At 38.3% G+C, this 17,717-nt stretch overlaps 1 protein-coding gene across 8 annotated transcripts in view; it reads right to left on the minus strand.

Moving 5' to 3' along the window:
• PATJ (PATJ crumbs cell polarity complex component) overlaps positions 1–17,717 on the minus strand; it is a 359,130-nt gene that overhangs the window by 118,749 nt on the left and 222,664 nt on the right. For all 8 annotated transcript variants that reach the window (XM_073789059.1, XM_073789054.1, XM_033865626.2 and 5 more), the window contains one exon: positions 1,540–1,631. In XM_073789059.1, coding sequence (XP_073645160.1) covers positions 1,540–1,631 — 92 coding nt within the window. The remainder of the gene's footprint in view (positions 1–1,539; positions 1,632–17,717) is intronic.

Raw genomic sequence — 17,717 nt, forward strand, 5'->3', positions numbered from 1 at the left:
TAAAATGGGATGACGCGGCATGAGTAATAAAGGCCCCACAAATGCTGAAGAGGTAACAGTAATGTTTATCATTAATAATGTCCCTTGCAGCAGTTGCCACCATGTGCCGAGCACTGATGTGCAAACTCTACTGAGTGCTATGTAACGTCTTCTCATGTGATCCTCACACAGCTTCACACAAAGTTCTAAAGCCTAAATGGCTTCACCTCTTTACTTGTATGCACTTCTCTTGATGGACATCTTAAATTTTTGAGGGGCTGACCTTTCCTCAAGTCTGTTCATGTTTTCATCATCTAACTCTAATTTTGTAACCTCTGGCAACAGCAAGGGCCAAGAAACCCCAAAAGAGAGATTGGTGTCTGACAGAGGACTTCAAGGTGAGTAAGCCAGAGGTGGTCGTCTTAATAAATACATAAAGACAGATGAGAGGAGGAAGGTTTCTCCCCCTAGAAAAAAGGGTAAAAACCCCTGGAAATCCAGAAAGTGTTACTGAGCAAGAGAAAAGGGCATCGATGTAGGATTTCTTCAGGAGCAAAGCACCAACGCCTGTGAGGTTGAAGTGATGGCATGGAAAGGAATATTTCAATCACCTACATTAGTGCCCATATATGGGAATAAAACTCCCCCTTAATCCCAGCCATCTCCTGGGAGTGGACGGGTCTTACTAACAGGTAACTATAGAGAAGGGGGAGAAAAACAATGATCATCACCATCATAAAGGACCAGCTAACATTTTTTCAAGCCTTTACTCCATGCTGGATACTGTGGTAAGCATTTCTAATTTTTGGAACACCACAATGAGTGAGGTAAGTGCTTTATAGCCCCCATTTTACAGATAATAACTGAGGCCCAAAGCAAAAAGAAACAGCATGACAGTTAACATACAGGGTTAGTTACATCCCCAAGAATAATTCAGACTCATCTGTCATTTCAGTCCAATAACAGGGAATCAAGTTTCCTTCCACTGCTGGTGATGGCCACCACCAATGAGGAGTCCCAATTCTGACTCAATTAAGCCAAAAGGGCTCAGTCACCTAGCAGATGAGGTGCGGGCAAATGTGGAGCCCCAAACGGACCACACGACTCCAGACAGCAGAGCTCACATCTCCTCCCCTCTGTATTTCTCACCAGCACTCTTAATATGAAGCTTCTAAAATTTTCCTGGGTTCTTTTTTCCCTGCATATTCTTTGATGAAGGCATTAATGATTCAGCAAAGTACCAAATGATGGTGACAGTAGGATGAGAAGCTAGAATATTCTATCATATTTATAAAGAGGATAATCAGGAAGAATTTTTTTTAAATGGAAATAAAAGTACAAGCCTCAATGACCACTTCTATCATGTGAAACGTAAGTAACAAGAACACATCACAATCGAAACGATCTATACTTTTCTCGAAGTGACAGTCACAAGAGGGAAATATATTTTTAGAATACAGTGATTTTGTTAAACAAACGAAAGATGAAATAGTCTTACACAAATGATAACATCTCAAGAGGTGATCTTAAGTTTTAGAAAACCAGATGTATCTATCCTACCTGATGAAAACAAGCTTGACCTTTGACGGGGCAGTCTTAATAATGGCAGATGCATTTTGATGACTTCTTCCATACAGGATCTGATTGTTTATCTGTGGGGTAAAAAATCAAATGCACTTGTAAAATTGTAATATATATATATTTTGTATGAAAATATATATGTATATATACATGTATACAAGTATATGTGTATGTACTTGGAATTAAAAAATGAAGTTCATTCATTTTTAAGTAGGTAGATGTAGGACTCTTTAATGCTAAAAGTCTTAACATTCTTCACAGTATAGATTCAAACACTAATTCTAAGCAGCTGCTAAAATCTCTTAAATTCTAATTTGAATGCAGTTAATAAAGAACATACAGTTTTTGACCCTTTTGCTAAACTTGACAGCAGCAGTTGAGCTAGATGCAAAAACCTTATGATAGATATTTCATTTCCTACAGCTTTTCCAGACTCCTAAAAAATGCAGAAAACAGACCAAACTGTGGTATTCATCAGAGCTCTGGAGTGTCCATTACATATGATTCTGTAAACGTGTCAAGGTTATTACATAGCATAAATTTTGTTACTCCAGAGGATGTAAATATTACATCCCCATTTTAAGTCAAATATTAGAGCAATTGCACTGAAACATTTTACTGTACCCAATCAATGAGGCATCCACTCTTATCCAAGATGTGGTGGGATTTTTAATTTGATTGAATTCACCTAAATATGACCTAAAAACATTTATATTCTAAATTTTTTCACTCCAGATTTTCCCACTGCTAAAGTATGATGATAGTCATAATCAATCTTTTATTTTATTTCAGCCATTTGATAAGAGCTCACACAGTTTTGGCTTTTTCTCTCTTGTCTCTTCAATAAGTAATGATCTATGTCATACTGTCCCTTTTTAACTGAGGCCTTGATAATTTCTATTATTTAAGGGATAGTATAGAACACTATATAAGGAATAGTAAAAAGGAATTTATGCTTTATGCAATTAGCATCTAATTTGTCTGTCCTTGATGTCTCTGAACTTTTGCATTTGAAGACATCTGGAAAAGGTATCATTTTTGTCATAACAGCTATAATGAGAAAGTATTTGGAAATAAACACTTCAAAGGATGGAATGAAAATATAATATTTTTAACTGTCTAAAATGAAGCTCATCCACCACCTCAAAGTGATAAAGCTGGTACTCATATCACAGGCTACTGCAAAGACTAAATTTGAACCACTGCTTCACTATGCCTCTCATTTTATCAGCTTTTGTTCTTCACCAAGATAATCAATCTCCCAGAAATCCACTGATCTCCACACTGTCATTTCTCTGCGTCTCAGTTTCTTCTTCTTTAAAAGGAATCTAAGCACCTATTTCATAAAACTATTGTGAGAATTAAATAATGTCTTTAAATTTTATTTACAGTAATCTTGATACCCAAATGATTTTTAATTTTTATGTGTTAAAACTACTCATTTTTCTGTTAAGATTTCTGCCTTTTTAACATGATGTATTTAAAAATGTGCCCACCCTCTGTACGGTACTATGATGATGGATACATGCCATTATACATTTGTCCAAACCTACAGAATGTACAACACCCAGAGTGAGAGCTAATGTAAACTTACGGACTTCGAGTGATTACGATGGGTCAATATAGGTTCATCAGTTGTAACGAATGCACCACTCTGGAAGCGGATGTTGGTAATGAGGGAGGCTGTGCATGTTTGGGGATAGGGGGGTCCCTAGGAAATCTCTTTACCTTCCTCTCAATTTTCCTGCTCTAAAAAAAAAATCATTTTTTAAGCGCCCACCCTCTAGATAACATATTTTCTCCTAATACTTTTATGGTTTTATTTTTCTTATATTTACATCTTCTTACCTAATTTAGTTATAAGGGAAATAGTTAGTCATGTAGTCATTAAGAGTGATGTGAAAAAGCATACTTAATGACATAAGAAATATCAAAAATGTATTAAGTGACAAAGCCTGGCTACAACATAGTATGTCTAGCATGATCACCTTTTTTGCTAACCATAGTTTTCAATCTCTTTAACGGATAATGAACTGCAAATCAGAAAGTTTAAATCACAATTTTAAAATGAGACGATGCATGGACTATGCTTGATCCAACGCCTGGCACTCAGGTGATTATGTGTGAATATCTTCCCCACAGTGCCTGGCCTCTGCTTTAAGAAAGTCTTTCCTAAACCACGACCTATCAAACCTTCTTGTCTTTGAATTCTATGGCACTAGGTTTAAAAAAATTCCTCTTATTCCATTTGCACCTCACCTGCATGGTAAAGTCAACCCCTGTCAGGTGGAAAGCACCCATGCAGGCATATAACATTTATTGAACAGAGCTAAACTCCTTGAGGGCAGGAACTGGTGTCCTTTTCTTGGTATTCCCCACCCTTCATACACAGCTTGCATACAATGGTGCTCAGTGAGGATGCACTGAATCACAGAGCCCTGAATGGAAGTAACACTTCCATTAATCAACTGCTGGTATGCTTTCTCTGAGGTGGGCTCCAGCTTTCAAAGTGATTGAAGTTTAAAAAAAAAAAAAAAGTTTTTTTGGTTAGCAAAAGCTTGAGCATATAGAAAATTGAGCTGTTTCATGTTTATGGATATGCCTGTCTTTTAGCTGTGATGCTCCATTTTGATAGAATAGAATCCATGGCAGTATTATTCTAAGAGGAAAAAAATCATAGCCCAAATGAAGAAAGCAAGTCATTAATTTCAATTTACCTAAGAGTAAAGCTAAAGTTATAAGTCTTTCCTGGTGCTGTTTCTGAATATTCAGAGGCCCTGGCAGTAGAAAGGCGAGGCAGCTTGCTTGCTGGCAATGTTTTTTCCAGTGCCAACAACTGTGGCATTTACTGCTAAGGCAGCTGCTCCCTGCCAATGATCAGGGGCCTCTAGAGAGACTCTGCTACTCAGTGGAAAACTGGGAACAGAACAGGAAACTCAAGATAGAGTGAAACCTTATTTTACTGGATTAAATCTAAAAGGAAAAATGCAGATCTCCGGATAAAAATAATCCAAGACAAAGTCTCTTTTCTGGCTTCAGAAATGTCACATTAGTAGCCCTCTGAGTTTCAGGAGAGGAAGATCTCTTCTGTGTTTTCTTAGATCTTATTGTATACAAAACAATTTCACTATTTAAACAAAAGGTATATAGCTTCCAATGACATAAGCAGGTTTTTTATATTTCTTCATTTCTAAGGACACCCATTCCAGAGAAAATTCAGTAAGTAATTAGAAAGAATATGATGCATTTTATGCAAATTAACTTCAGACTGTCACTTTTCCTATTTCTGAGAAGGTGCTGTTTTCTGAGGGCACTATTGTTTAAACAACAGATGGAGGACGTCTTCTAAGTATAGCATAGACAGAAAGAAAGCATATTGTACCTCCTGGAAGTTTTTCAGGTTAATTCTAATTAATAATAACTACCAGCCACTGAGTGCTTTCTCCATGCCAAACACTCTGCAAAGCTCTTGACGCATAGGATCTCAGTTAAATCTCAGAATAACCAGGTGTTATGTACTTTCAGCAGATTATGAAACTGGTACTCCAAGACCTTGAGTAATTTGCCCAAGGTGATTTAGCTATTAGTTGAAAACCCTGTTTTCCTAAGGCACACCTAGAGGTATTATCATCCGTATGGTGCACATAAAAATCAGCTGATTTCGGGCTTCCCTGGTGGTGCAGTGGTTGAGAGTCCGCCTGCCGATGCAGGGGACACAGGTTCGTGCCCCGGTCCAGGAAGATCCCACATGCCGCGGAGCCACTGGGCCCGTGAGCCATGGCCGCTGAGCCTGCGTGTCCGGAGCCTGTGCTACGCAACGGGAGAGGCCACAACAGTGAGAGGGCCGCGTATCACAAAAAAAAAAAAAAAAAAAAAATCAGCTGATTTCTAAAGTCATCTTTGTAAAGGTGTCTATTAAATAAACTCTGAGCTGAACACTTACCATCTTAGGTCCTGGAATTTTGAGATACACAAGTCAGAATCAAGCATTTTACCACAATGCATAGAGGCAAGACCTGATAGGCTTTTGAAATCCCTAATGCAGTATGCAGTTCTGTAAGACTGCACCTTTCCTTTTGAGCAAACAAGCTACACCCTGAACAGTAATATATACTTATTTCACTTTTTCTTCATTATACAAATAGACAAAGATTGACTAACTTTTAAGTTTTTTTCTGACCCAAGCCAAAGGAAAACAGTTAAAATATTTCATCCTTTCAGAATATGTGATCACTCAGATTATCTAGAGATTGGAAAACACATTATTATTTTCCATATACTTCCAGTAAACTGAGAAGTAGAGAAACTAAGTGCTTGCCCAAAGCTTCTCCTTTCAAAGGCAACTCAATGATATACAGAAAAAATAATAAATTATTTAGGTATATCCTTATCTTTGATACTATCTAATAATTGCAAGAAGAACTATCCTTAGTCCTGACTTGTTATTCCAACTCACCCCAAATAGTCTATTTATTATCTTAAAATCTGAGATGTACAACTCTTCCATTAAAGGGTAACCATATATTCTAAGTCTGGGACAGTCCAGTTTATGCACGTTGTTCCCATTATTTATAACGCTCCCTCTCAAAAGTAACCAAGTTTGGGTGATAAATAATATCTTTTCCCACGTTCACCCAGCCATGACTATGGGAGGTGTATTTTATGATACTCCACCTTGATTTCCATATTACTAAATGAGAAAAGATGTAGTAGAGACTTTGGGGATGGTTGCTAGCACACAACCACTTCCTTTGCCAGGGATGGTCCTTCCAACCTTCCCATCACAAACGCCATCCATAATGGTTGACAGCCAAGTTAGTATTGTTTGTCGTGCCACTCCAGGCTGAAGCTGGAGGACATATGACACAGACTGGGACCATCAAGATTCTCTCTTTTCTGGGGGTTTAAAGGAGCTTTATATACTTTATATACTTTCTGTATGAAGGAGCTTTTTATACTCTTGATCTACAATTCTGGTTTTCTTATCTGTGTTTGGCTTCCTCTTCTGATTACTGACAAAAAAAGGCCTTTCTGAGATCCTCCACAAGGTCAGTAACTTCTATCTCAGCTCTATGATCTCTGGTCCCGAATGACACTAATATTTTATCATGGGTAAGTTAGCTCATCTTTTCCTAAGTTCTGAATTTCCAACTGAATGAAATGTCATTCAGGAGCAACTTATAGCAGTTCTACATACTGAAGACAATAGCTCCAAATAAGAAACATCTGTATTTGGAAAACTTACATCATATTATAATGGGTTTTCACTTTGATCCATATTTCCCCTCAGGGGTTGGTTTCTGCTACTCAGGGCAGGGGGGGCAACAAAAAACAAAAAACACTGATTTGAGGTAAACCCTCTATATTCAGGTACAGAGATGGAATATTTAATTGCAATATTTTATAGTTTGTAGAAGAAGTAGAATTAGGTTAATCCAGCAATGATTCAGCAAAAGTAAACAGATATAAATCCTTTTGTTATACTACATAAACTTTCACTTTAGAAGTCCTTAATGAGATTTGTTTCAATAAAATTAATTATTCAAAAATATCATGAAGAGGTAGCTTTTCAACTATTCTTAATTTTCCATAGTTAAACTGAACATGAATATAAATTTATGCTGGAGAGCAGCTCAATTAAATCTACTCAAAAATGTACCAAATTGGAAGTAAAAGATAATTAACTTAAGCTTAAATTAGAAATATTAATTCTACAAAAATTAAAATTTAGTTCAAGCAACAGATTTGCCTAAGGTTTGAATATGTTAAAATATATTATGCTCAAAAACACACCCTTGGCCCATGCTTTTATTAAATAGGATGATTTATTATGAACAGTAATAAATTATTATTAAAAAAATTGAGTTAGAATTCAGGTAACTGAAATTGCTGATGAAATCTGAGAGTCCTCCCTAATTCACTTGTAAATATATTCTAAACTTTACATTTCAAGACATTAGAATCTACAGGTTAACGTTTTTCTTAAATTAACTCTCACTGACTACAACACACATGTAGAGAAAAAAAAAACAAATCATAAGTTTTATAACTTGATGGATCTTCTTACACTTTATTTTTTAATCTAAAAATTCCAAGGACTTCCCTGGTGGTGCAGTGGTTAAGAATCCTCCTGCCAATGCAGGGGACGTGGGTTCGAGCCCTGGTCCAGGAAGATCCCACATGCCATGGAACCAAGCCCGTGTGCCACAACTACTGAGCCTGCGGCCCACAACTACTGAGCCCACGTGCCTAGAGCCCATGCTTCGCAACAAGAGAAGCCACCACAATGAGAAGCCACCACAATGAGAAGCCTGCACACCTCAACAAAGAGTAGCCCCCACTCACTGCAACTAGAGAAAGCCCACGAGCAGCAACAAAGACCCAATGCAACCAAAAAAAAAAAAATTTAATTACAATTCCACTTCTAAGAATTTATCCTAAAAAGATTAAAAATCAAGGTGTGGGCTTCCCTGGTGGCACAGTGGTTGAGAGTCTGCCTGCCGATGCAGGGGACACAGGTTCGTGCCCCGGTCTGGGAAGATCCCACATGTCACGGAGCGGCTGGGCCCATGAACCATGGCCGCTGAGCCTGTGCGTCCGGGGCCTATGCTCCACAGTGGGAGAGGTCACAACAGTGACAGGCCAGCGTACCGCAAAAAAAAAAAAAAAAAGAAAGAAATCAAGGTGTCAAAATGCCTATCGTGGCTATAACTTATAATGGAAAAAAATAGAAAAAACTATACATTTATCAACAAAACGTTTATTATAGTTGTCTTAATACATCAATAAATGGAAAACTGTGCTATTAAAAGGTGAAGGAGGGCTTCCCTGGTAGCGCAGTGGTTGACAGTCTGCCTGCCGATGCAGGGGACACGGGTTCGTGCCCCGGTCCGGGAGGGTCCCACATGCCGCAGAGCGGCTGGGCCCGTGAGCCATGGCCGCTGAGCCTGCGTGTCCAGAGCCTGTGCTCCACAATGGGAGAGGCCACAACAGTGAGAGGCCCGCGTACTGCAAAAAAAAAAAAAAAAAAAAAGGTGGAGGATGATACAGATCTAAATCCACTGCCATAAAAAGATAACATTATTGAGTGCAAAAAGTAAGTGACAAAATACAATGTAATCTATTTTTCACATTGTTTTCATTTATGTAAAAGCTTCTGAGTCTAAAGAAAGCTCTATGAGTATCTCTACTAAATATCAACAATGATGGTATCTTTGGTGGGATTTAAGGTGATTTCCATTTTGTTTTTTTTATATTGATATTTTATAACTACTTTGTAACAATACCATTTATAAATGTTCACAACATACAAGGCATATACACTACACACAAACATACATATATGCCTTAAATACATTATTTCACACAAATCAGTAGAGGAATGCATTATTACCTCATTATACAGATGGAGAAACTGGGGATTAATGAGTTTAAGGAATTTGACCAATATATTTACAGCCAGTATTTATAACCAAATCTGTTTAAGTCCAAAAGCCTGTCCTATTAATAATTAGAAACCATTATTAAGGATATGGGGATGTAGGGGGAAAGCCATAGGGTAAGTAACTTATTTTTGATCCTATGCAATTTTAAATCCAATTAACAGGGCTTCACAAAATAGAATCCCCAGACCAAGAACTACTCCAGTAAAAGTATAATAGCTATGTGTTATATCTATCAATTTATTCACTTATTCAGCAGTCATTGTGCAACTGATGAGGAGACAGGAATTTTCATTACCATCATCACCACAGCTGCCATGTACTGAGCACCAACTATGTTCCAGATACCCATTCTCTGAAAGTCACTTTACTAGTATTATTTTTATTTAGTCAGATTTGGCTCCTGCACTCAAGCACATGGAACTCTAATAAGTGACATAGTCTTGGAAACAAATAACCGCATTGCTGTATGATGGATGTAGGCATAAAGCAAAACGTGATCATCTCTTCTTGGAGATGGGTGGGTGGGTCTAGAGGAGTAGACAGAAGCTTAGCAGGCACAGATTTAACTGAGTGGCAGGAAGGGCACTGGCACTGGGGAAAAGTTATTTTCATATATGAAAAGATATGTACAGAGCAACAGCCAGCTCTACCCACCACCAGTCCCTCCCATCAAGAAACTTGTACAAGGGCTTCCCTGGTGGCGCAGTGGTTGAGAGTCCGCCTGCCGATGCAGGGGACACGGGTTCGTGCCCCAGTCTAGGAAGATCCCACACGCCATGGAGCGGCTGGGCCCATGAGCCATGGCCGCTGAGCCTGCGCATCCGGAGCTTGTGCTCTGCAACGGGAGAGGCCAAACAGTGAGAGGCCCGGGTACCGCAAGAAAAAAAGAAACTTGTACAAGACTCTTAGATAGCCTCATCCACCAGAGGTCAGACAGCAGAAGCAAGAACTACAATCCTGCAGCCCATGGAACGAAAACCACATTCACAGAAGGACAGACAAGATGACAAGGCAGAGGGCTATGTACCAGATGAAGGAACAAGATAAAACCCCAGAAAAACAACTAAATGAAGTGGAGATAGGCAACCTTCCAGAAAAAGAATTCAGAATAACGACAGTGAAGATGATCCAGGACCTCGGAAAAAGAATGGAGACAAAGATCAAGAAGATGCAAGAGGGCTTCCCTGGTGGCACAGTGGTTGAGAATCTGCCTGCCAATGCAGGGAACACGGATTTGGGCCTGGTCTGTGAGGATCCCACATGCCGCGAAGCAACTAGGCCCATGAGCCACAACTACTGAGGCTGTGTGTCTGGAGCTTGTGCTCCACAACAAGAGAGGCCGTGACAGTGAGAGGCCTGCACACCACAATGAAGAGTGGCCCCCGCTTGCCACAACTAGAGAAAGCCCTCGAACAGAAACGAAGACCCAACACAGCCAAAAATAAATAAATAAATAAATTTAAAAAAAGAAGATGCAAGAAATGTTTAAAAAAGACCTAGAAGAATTAAAGAACAAACAAACAGAGATGAACAATACAATAACTGAAATGAAAACTACCCTAGAGGAATCAATAGCAGAATAACTGAGGCAGAAGGATGGATAAATGACCTAGAAGACAGAACGGTGGAATTCACTGCTGCGGAACAGAATAAAGAAAAAAGAATGAAAAGAAATGAAGACAGCCGAAGAGAGCTCTCAGACAACATTAAATGCAACAACATTTGCAATATAGTGGTCGCAGAAGGAGAAGAGAGAGAAAGGACCCAGGTAACCATTGGAAGAGATTATAGTTGAAAACTTCCCTAACATGGGAAAGGAAATAGCCACCCAAATCCAGGAAGCGCAGAGAGTCCCATACAGGATAAACCCAAGGAGAAACAGGCCAAGACATATAGTAATCAAATTGGCAAAAATTAAAGACAAAGAAAAATAATTGAAAGCAGCAAGGGAAAAATGACAAGTAACATACAAGGGAACTCTCATAAGGTTAACAGCTGATTTCTCAGCTGAAACTCTACAAGCCAGAAGGGAGTGGCATGACATATTTAAAGTGATGAAAGGGAAGAACCTGCAACCAAGATTACTCTAACCAGCAAAGATCTCATCCAGATTCGATGGAGAAATCAAAAGCTTTACAGACAGGCAAAAGCTAAAAGAATTCAGCACCACCAAACCAGCTCTACAACAAATGCTAAAGGAACTTCTCTAAGTGGGAAGCACAAGAGAAGAAAAGGACCTACAAAAACAAACCCAAAACAACTAAGAAAATGGTAACAGGAACATACATATTGATAATTACCTTAAATGTGAATGGATTAAATGCTCCAACCAAAAGACACAGACTCACTGAATGGATACAAAAACAAGACCCATATATATGCTGTCTACAGGAGACCCACTTCAGACCCAGGGACACATGCACACTGAAAGTGAGGGGATGGAAAAAGATATTCCATTCAAATGGAAATCAAAAGAAAGCTGGAGTAGCAATACTCATATCAGATAAAATAGACTTTAAAATAAAGAATGTTACAAGAGACAAGGAAGGACACTACATAATGATCAAGGGATCAATCCAAGAAGAAGATATAACAATTATAAATATAAAAGCACCCAACACAGGAGAACCTCAATACATAAGGCAGCTGCTAACAGCTATAAAAGAGGATATCGACAATAACACAATGATATTGGGGGACTTTAACACCTCACTTACATCAATGGACAGACCATCCAAACAGAAAATTCCTAAGGAAACAGAAGCTTTAAATGACACAATAGACCAGATAGATTTAATTGATATTTATAGGACATTCCATCCAAAAACAGCAGATTACACTTTCTTCTCAAGTGCGCACAGGACATTCTCCAGGATAGATCACATCTTGGGTCACAAATCAAGCCTCAGTAAATTTAAGAAAACTGAAATCATATCAAGCATCTCTTCTGACCGCAACGCTATGACATTAGAAATCAACCACAGGGGAAAAAAAGTAAAAAACACATACACATGGAGGCTAAACAATACGTTACTAATAACCAAGAGATCATGGAAGAAATCAAAGAGGAAATCAAAAAATACCTAGAGGCAAATGACAATGAAAATATGGTGATCCAAAACCTATGGGACGCAGCCATAGCAGTCATAAGAGGGAAGTTTATAGCTATACAAGCCTACCTCAAGAAACAAGAAAAATCCCAAATAAACAATCTAACCTTACACCTAAAGGAGCTAGAGAAAGAAGAACAAACAAAAACCTAAGTTAGCAGAAGGAAAGAAATCATAAAGATCAGAGCACAAAACAATGAAATAGAAACAAAGAAAACATAGCAAAGATCAATAAAAGTAAAAGCTGGTTCTTTGAGAAGATAAAATTGATAAACCATTAGCCACACTTATCAAGAAAAAGAGGGAGAGGACTCAAATCAATAAAATTAGAAGTGAAAAAGGAGAAGTTACAAGAGACACTGCAGAAATACAAAACATCCTAAGACTACTACAAGCAACTCTATGCCAATAAAATAGACACAACCTGGAAGAAATGGACAAATTCTTAGAAAGGTATAAACTTCCAAGACTGAACCAGGAAGAAGTGGGAAATATGAACAGAACAATAACAAGTAATGAAATTGAAACTATGATTAAAAATCTTCCAACAAACAAAAGTCCAGGACCAGGTGGCTTCACAGGCGAATTCAATCAAACATTTAGAGAAGAGCTAACACCCATCCTTCTCAAACTCTTCCAAAATATTGCAGAGGAAGGAACATTCCCAAACTCATTCTACAAGGCCACCATCACCCTGATACCAAAACCAGACAAAGAAACTACAAAAAAAGAAAATTACAGACCAATATCACTGATGAATATAGATGCAAAAATCCTCAACAAAATACTAGCAAACAGAATCCAACAACACACTAAAAGGATCATACACCATGATCAAGTGGGATTTATGCCAGGGATGTAGGGATTCTTCAATATATGCAAACCAATCAATGTGACACACCATATTAACAAACTGAAGAAGAAAAACCATATGATCATCTCAATAGAGGCAGAAAAAGCTTTTGACAAAATTCTACACCCATTTATGATAAAAACTCTCCAGAAGGTGGGCATAGAGGGAAACTACCTCAACATAATAAGGCTATATATGACAAACCCACAGTCAACATCATTCTCAATGGTGAAAAACTGAAACCATTTCCTCTAAGATCAGGAACAAGACAAGGGTGTCCACTCTCACCACTCTTATTCAACATAGTTTTGGAAGTCCTAGCCACAACAATCAGAGAAGAAATAAAAGGAATACAAACTGGAAAAGAAGTAGTAAAACTGTCACTGCTTGCAGATGACATGATACTATACATAGAGAATCCTAAAGATGTCACCAGAAAACTAGAGCTAATCAATGAATTTGGTAAAGTTTCAGGATACAAAATTAATGCACAGAAATCTCTTGCATTCCTATAGACTAATAATGAAAAATCTGAAAGAGAAATTAAGGAAACACTCCCATTTACCACTGCAACAAAAAGAATAAAATACTTAGGAATTAACCTACCTAGGGAGACAAAAGACCTGTATGCAGAAAACTATAAGACACTGATGAAAGAAATTAAAGATGATACCAACAGATGGAGAGATATACCATGTTCTTGGGTTGGAAGAAACAATATTGTGAAAATGACTATACTATGCAAAGCCATCAATACGTTCAATGCAATCCCTATCAAATTACCAATGGCATTTTTTACAGAACTAGAACAAAAAATCTTAAAATTTGTATGGAGACACAAAAGACCCTGAATAGCCAAAGTGGTCTTGAGAGAAAAAAATGGAGCTGGAGGAATCAGACTCCCTGACTTCAGACTATAGTACAAAGCTACAGTAATCAAGACAATATGGTACTGGCACAAAAACAGAAATATAGATCAAAAGAACAGGACAGAAAGCCCAGAGATAAACCCATGCACCTATGGTCAACTCATCTATGACAAAGGAGGCAAGGATATACAATGGAGAAAAGATAGTCTCTTCAATAAGTGGTACTGGGAAAACTGGACAGCTAAATGTAAAAGAATGAAATTAGAACACTCCCTAACTCCATACACGAAAATAAACCCAAAATGGATTAGAGACCTAAATGTAAGACCGGACACTATAAAACTCTTAGAGGAAAACATAGGAAGAACACTCTTTGCCACAAATGACAGCAAGATCTTTTCTGATCCACCTCCTAGAGTAATGGAAATAAAAACAAAAATAAACAAATGGTTCCTAATGAAACTTCAAAGCTTTTGCACAGCAAAGGAAACCATAAACAAGACGAAAGGACAACCCTCAGAATGGGAGAAAATATTTGCGAATGAATCAACCAACAAAGGGGTAATCTTCAAAATATATAAACAGTTCATGCAGCTCAATATTAAAAAAACAAACAACCCAATCCAAAAGTGGGCAGAAGACCTAAATAGACATTTCTCCAAAGAAGACATACAGATGGTGATGAAGCACATGAAAAGCTGCTCAACATCACTAATTATTAGAGAAATGCAAATCAAAACTACAATGAGGTATCACCTCACACCAGTTAGAATGGGCATCACCAGAAAATCTACAGACAACAAATACTGGAGAGGGTATGGAGAAAATGGAACCCTCTTGCACTGTTGGTAGGAATGTAAATTGATACAGCCACTATGGAGAACAGTACGGAGGTTCCTTAAAAAACTAGAAATAGAACTACCATATGACCCAGCAATCCCACTACTGGGCATATACCCAGAGAAAACCATAATTCAAAAATACACATGCACCCTATTTTCATTGCAGCACTATTTACAATAGCCAGGTCATGGAAGCAACCTAAATGCCCATCGAGAGATGAATGGATAAAGAAGATGTGGTACATATATATAATGAAATATTACTCAGCCATAAAAAGGAATGAAATTGAGTCATTTGTAGAGACGTGAATGGATCTAGAGACTGTCATACAGAGTGAAGTAAGTCAGATAGAGAAAAACAAATATCGTATATTAACGCATACATGTGGAACCTAGAAAAATAGTACAGATGAACCGGTTTGCAGGTCAGAAATTGAGATACAGATGTAGAGAACAAACGTATGGACACCAAGGTGGGGGGAAGTGGTGGGGTGTGTGTGTGTGTGTGTGTGTGTGTGTGTGTGTGTGTGTGTGGTGAACTGGGAGATTGGGATTGACATGTGTACACTAATACGTATAAAATGGATAACTAATAAGAACCTGCTGTATAAAAAAATAAATAAAATTAAATTAAAAAAAAAAGATATGTAGGTAGGAAACTGCAACTCTCTTCCTAGGAGCCACAGGTATAGCTTTGGGGGGCAGAGTATAGACTAACAGAATAAAGATACCCAGATCCTGTTCAAAGAAGACTTTGTAGAATGTTTTCCCTTTCCAAATATCTTGGGCACCAGCCCCCATGAAAAACAATCCTCACTTTCCAAACCTCTGCCTTCAGTTCTGCACATCGGAGAAATGAAGGGAAGAAAGAGGCACCAAGGCAGAGATGGAACAGGGAAGATGACTGAAACTCACATGAAAACAAAATTTCACTATAACAAAAAGGTATTTCTGGATAAATTTTCACATTAATTTTTTTCTCGAAAGACAAAATAATATACTTCAACCTCTAATAATTTAATAGTTGTGTAAAAGAGGTTTTAAGAACTAAATTTAATAAACAGTGTTGAAATAAGGTCTTCTGCAACTTCATTTATTTCTTGTGAAATACATTGTTCCCAAAGGAACACATTAATTTACAAGGTTTAAGCGTGAGGGATGTATTTTCTCTCAAACAAAATGAATTAAACTGAAATACCTTCTGAAGGCAAAGTATGAGTATGCAGCTCACATCTCTCCAAATTTGATATATTAGGAAAATAGTAAGATATTCCTTTGAATTCTAAACCCTGACACTATTGAAAAATATCAACTTCAAGGAAGTGAGCAGAGAAATATGTTCTTATGTTGCTCTGATTCTTAGTGTTTCTGTGGAAATAGCCCCAACTGCTATAGGTTGGTTCACTTGGCCAAATGAAATAGGGTGTCTGTGGAGTTTCCTATTACATGCAGGGAATAGAAAGGAATAAGTGAATGGAGTCATAAGTATAATCTACCTCTGAACAGCTCATTAATATTGCAGAGGAATCATGCTTTCCTAGGAGGTTGAGGCATTACAGCCTACCTCTATTAATGGTATTGTTACTCAAATAAGTAAATAGGATCTCAGGTGAATAGTGACCTGGAATTCCTCTTCTAAGAACATCGATACATACTAGGAGTCAAGACTTCCCCCCAGACTAGTAAGACCCAGATTAATAGTTGCTTCTTTCAAACAAATGATCTGATTAGCACGCTACTCCAATTCCCTCTGCTACCAGAATTTTTTTCTCTTGACTTCAAAACATTTTTCTTGCTGTGTCTACAGCCACAAAATCAGTCATCAAAGGACCTTATCAAACTCCCCAACTCTCCTCTTTCAAGCCACAGTTTCTGTCTCTTTTTTTTTTTTTTTTCGTTTTTTAAACACAAGTCTCATCAGCAAATCAGTGTTGTAGAGGCAGGATTCCATCATACACATTTTATCGCTTTTGAAGCATACCTCATACAGAGTCCAGCACTGTCACACTGCTCAGTGTGACAGGTAGGCAAGACAGGTGCTCCTGTACTTTTTTAACGAGGACACTGAGACTCACAAGCTCAGTAACTAGTGCAAGGGTTCTAGGTGAGGTAGTGGCAGAGTTCAGAATCCAAACTCAAGTCTTCCGATCCCAAAGCCTCTTTCTAGTGAGGATGCAGCCTTTGGTATGGGTGAAATGTACATTCAACTTGATGCCATGGGACTCCTGCTACTTTACTTAATACTCATCTTAATCACCCATATGCCATCCCCAACCACCTCCCTCCTTGTCCAAAATAATTCCCAGCACCCAATTCTCATTCCAAACTCTGTACAGTGGTGAAGGCCTAGAAAAATCCAGTTCAAGTGTCAACTTTAAAAACTCTGTCTCACCAGAGTATAGGACTATCTTCTCAGTCACTTCCTTATGTGTATGATATATGTGTGAAGAATTTTTTCAATGAAAAAAACTGCACCTGGCAGGTTGGCTAAGGTCTGATTATATTCAATGTTTTGCCAGATTTGGGGGGTGGGAAACACTCTCTCACATACTGGTAGTGGGGTGGAAAATTTGTATAACACTAAAGAAAGATGATTTGATATATTTATGCCACAGGAATTGCACAAAGACATATACACCAGTATGTTATAGTATTATTTGTACTGATATGGAAAATGCTACATCATTCATTAAAAAAGGTATGTAGGGCTTCCCTGGTGGTTGAGAGTCCGCCTGCCAATGCAGGGGACACAGGTTCGTGCCCCGGTCCGGGAAGATCCCACATGCCGCAGAGCAGCTAGGCCTGTGAGCCATGGCCGCTGAGCCTGCGCGTCCGGAGCCTGTGCTCCGCAACGGGAGAGGCCACAACAGTGAGAGGCCGCGTACCGCCAAAAAAAAAAAAAAAAAAAAAGGTATGTACAATATGATTCTATTTGTGGTTATTAACTATAAAATCTATATTTGCACAAATGTGTATGACCATGCATGAGACCAGTAGGAAGGATGGTAAACTGACAGTGGTTTCTTCTGGAGGAGTAG

The sequence above is a fragment of the Tursiops truncatus genome, chromosome 1, assembly GCF_011762595.2.
Source record: "Tursiops truncatus isolate mTurTru1 chromosome 1, mTurTru1.mat.Y, whole genome shotgun sequence".
Classification (NCBI taxonomy): domain Eukaryota; kingdom Metazoa; phylum Chordata; class Mammalia; order Artiodactyla; family Delphinidae; genus Tursiops; species Tursiops truncatus.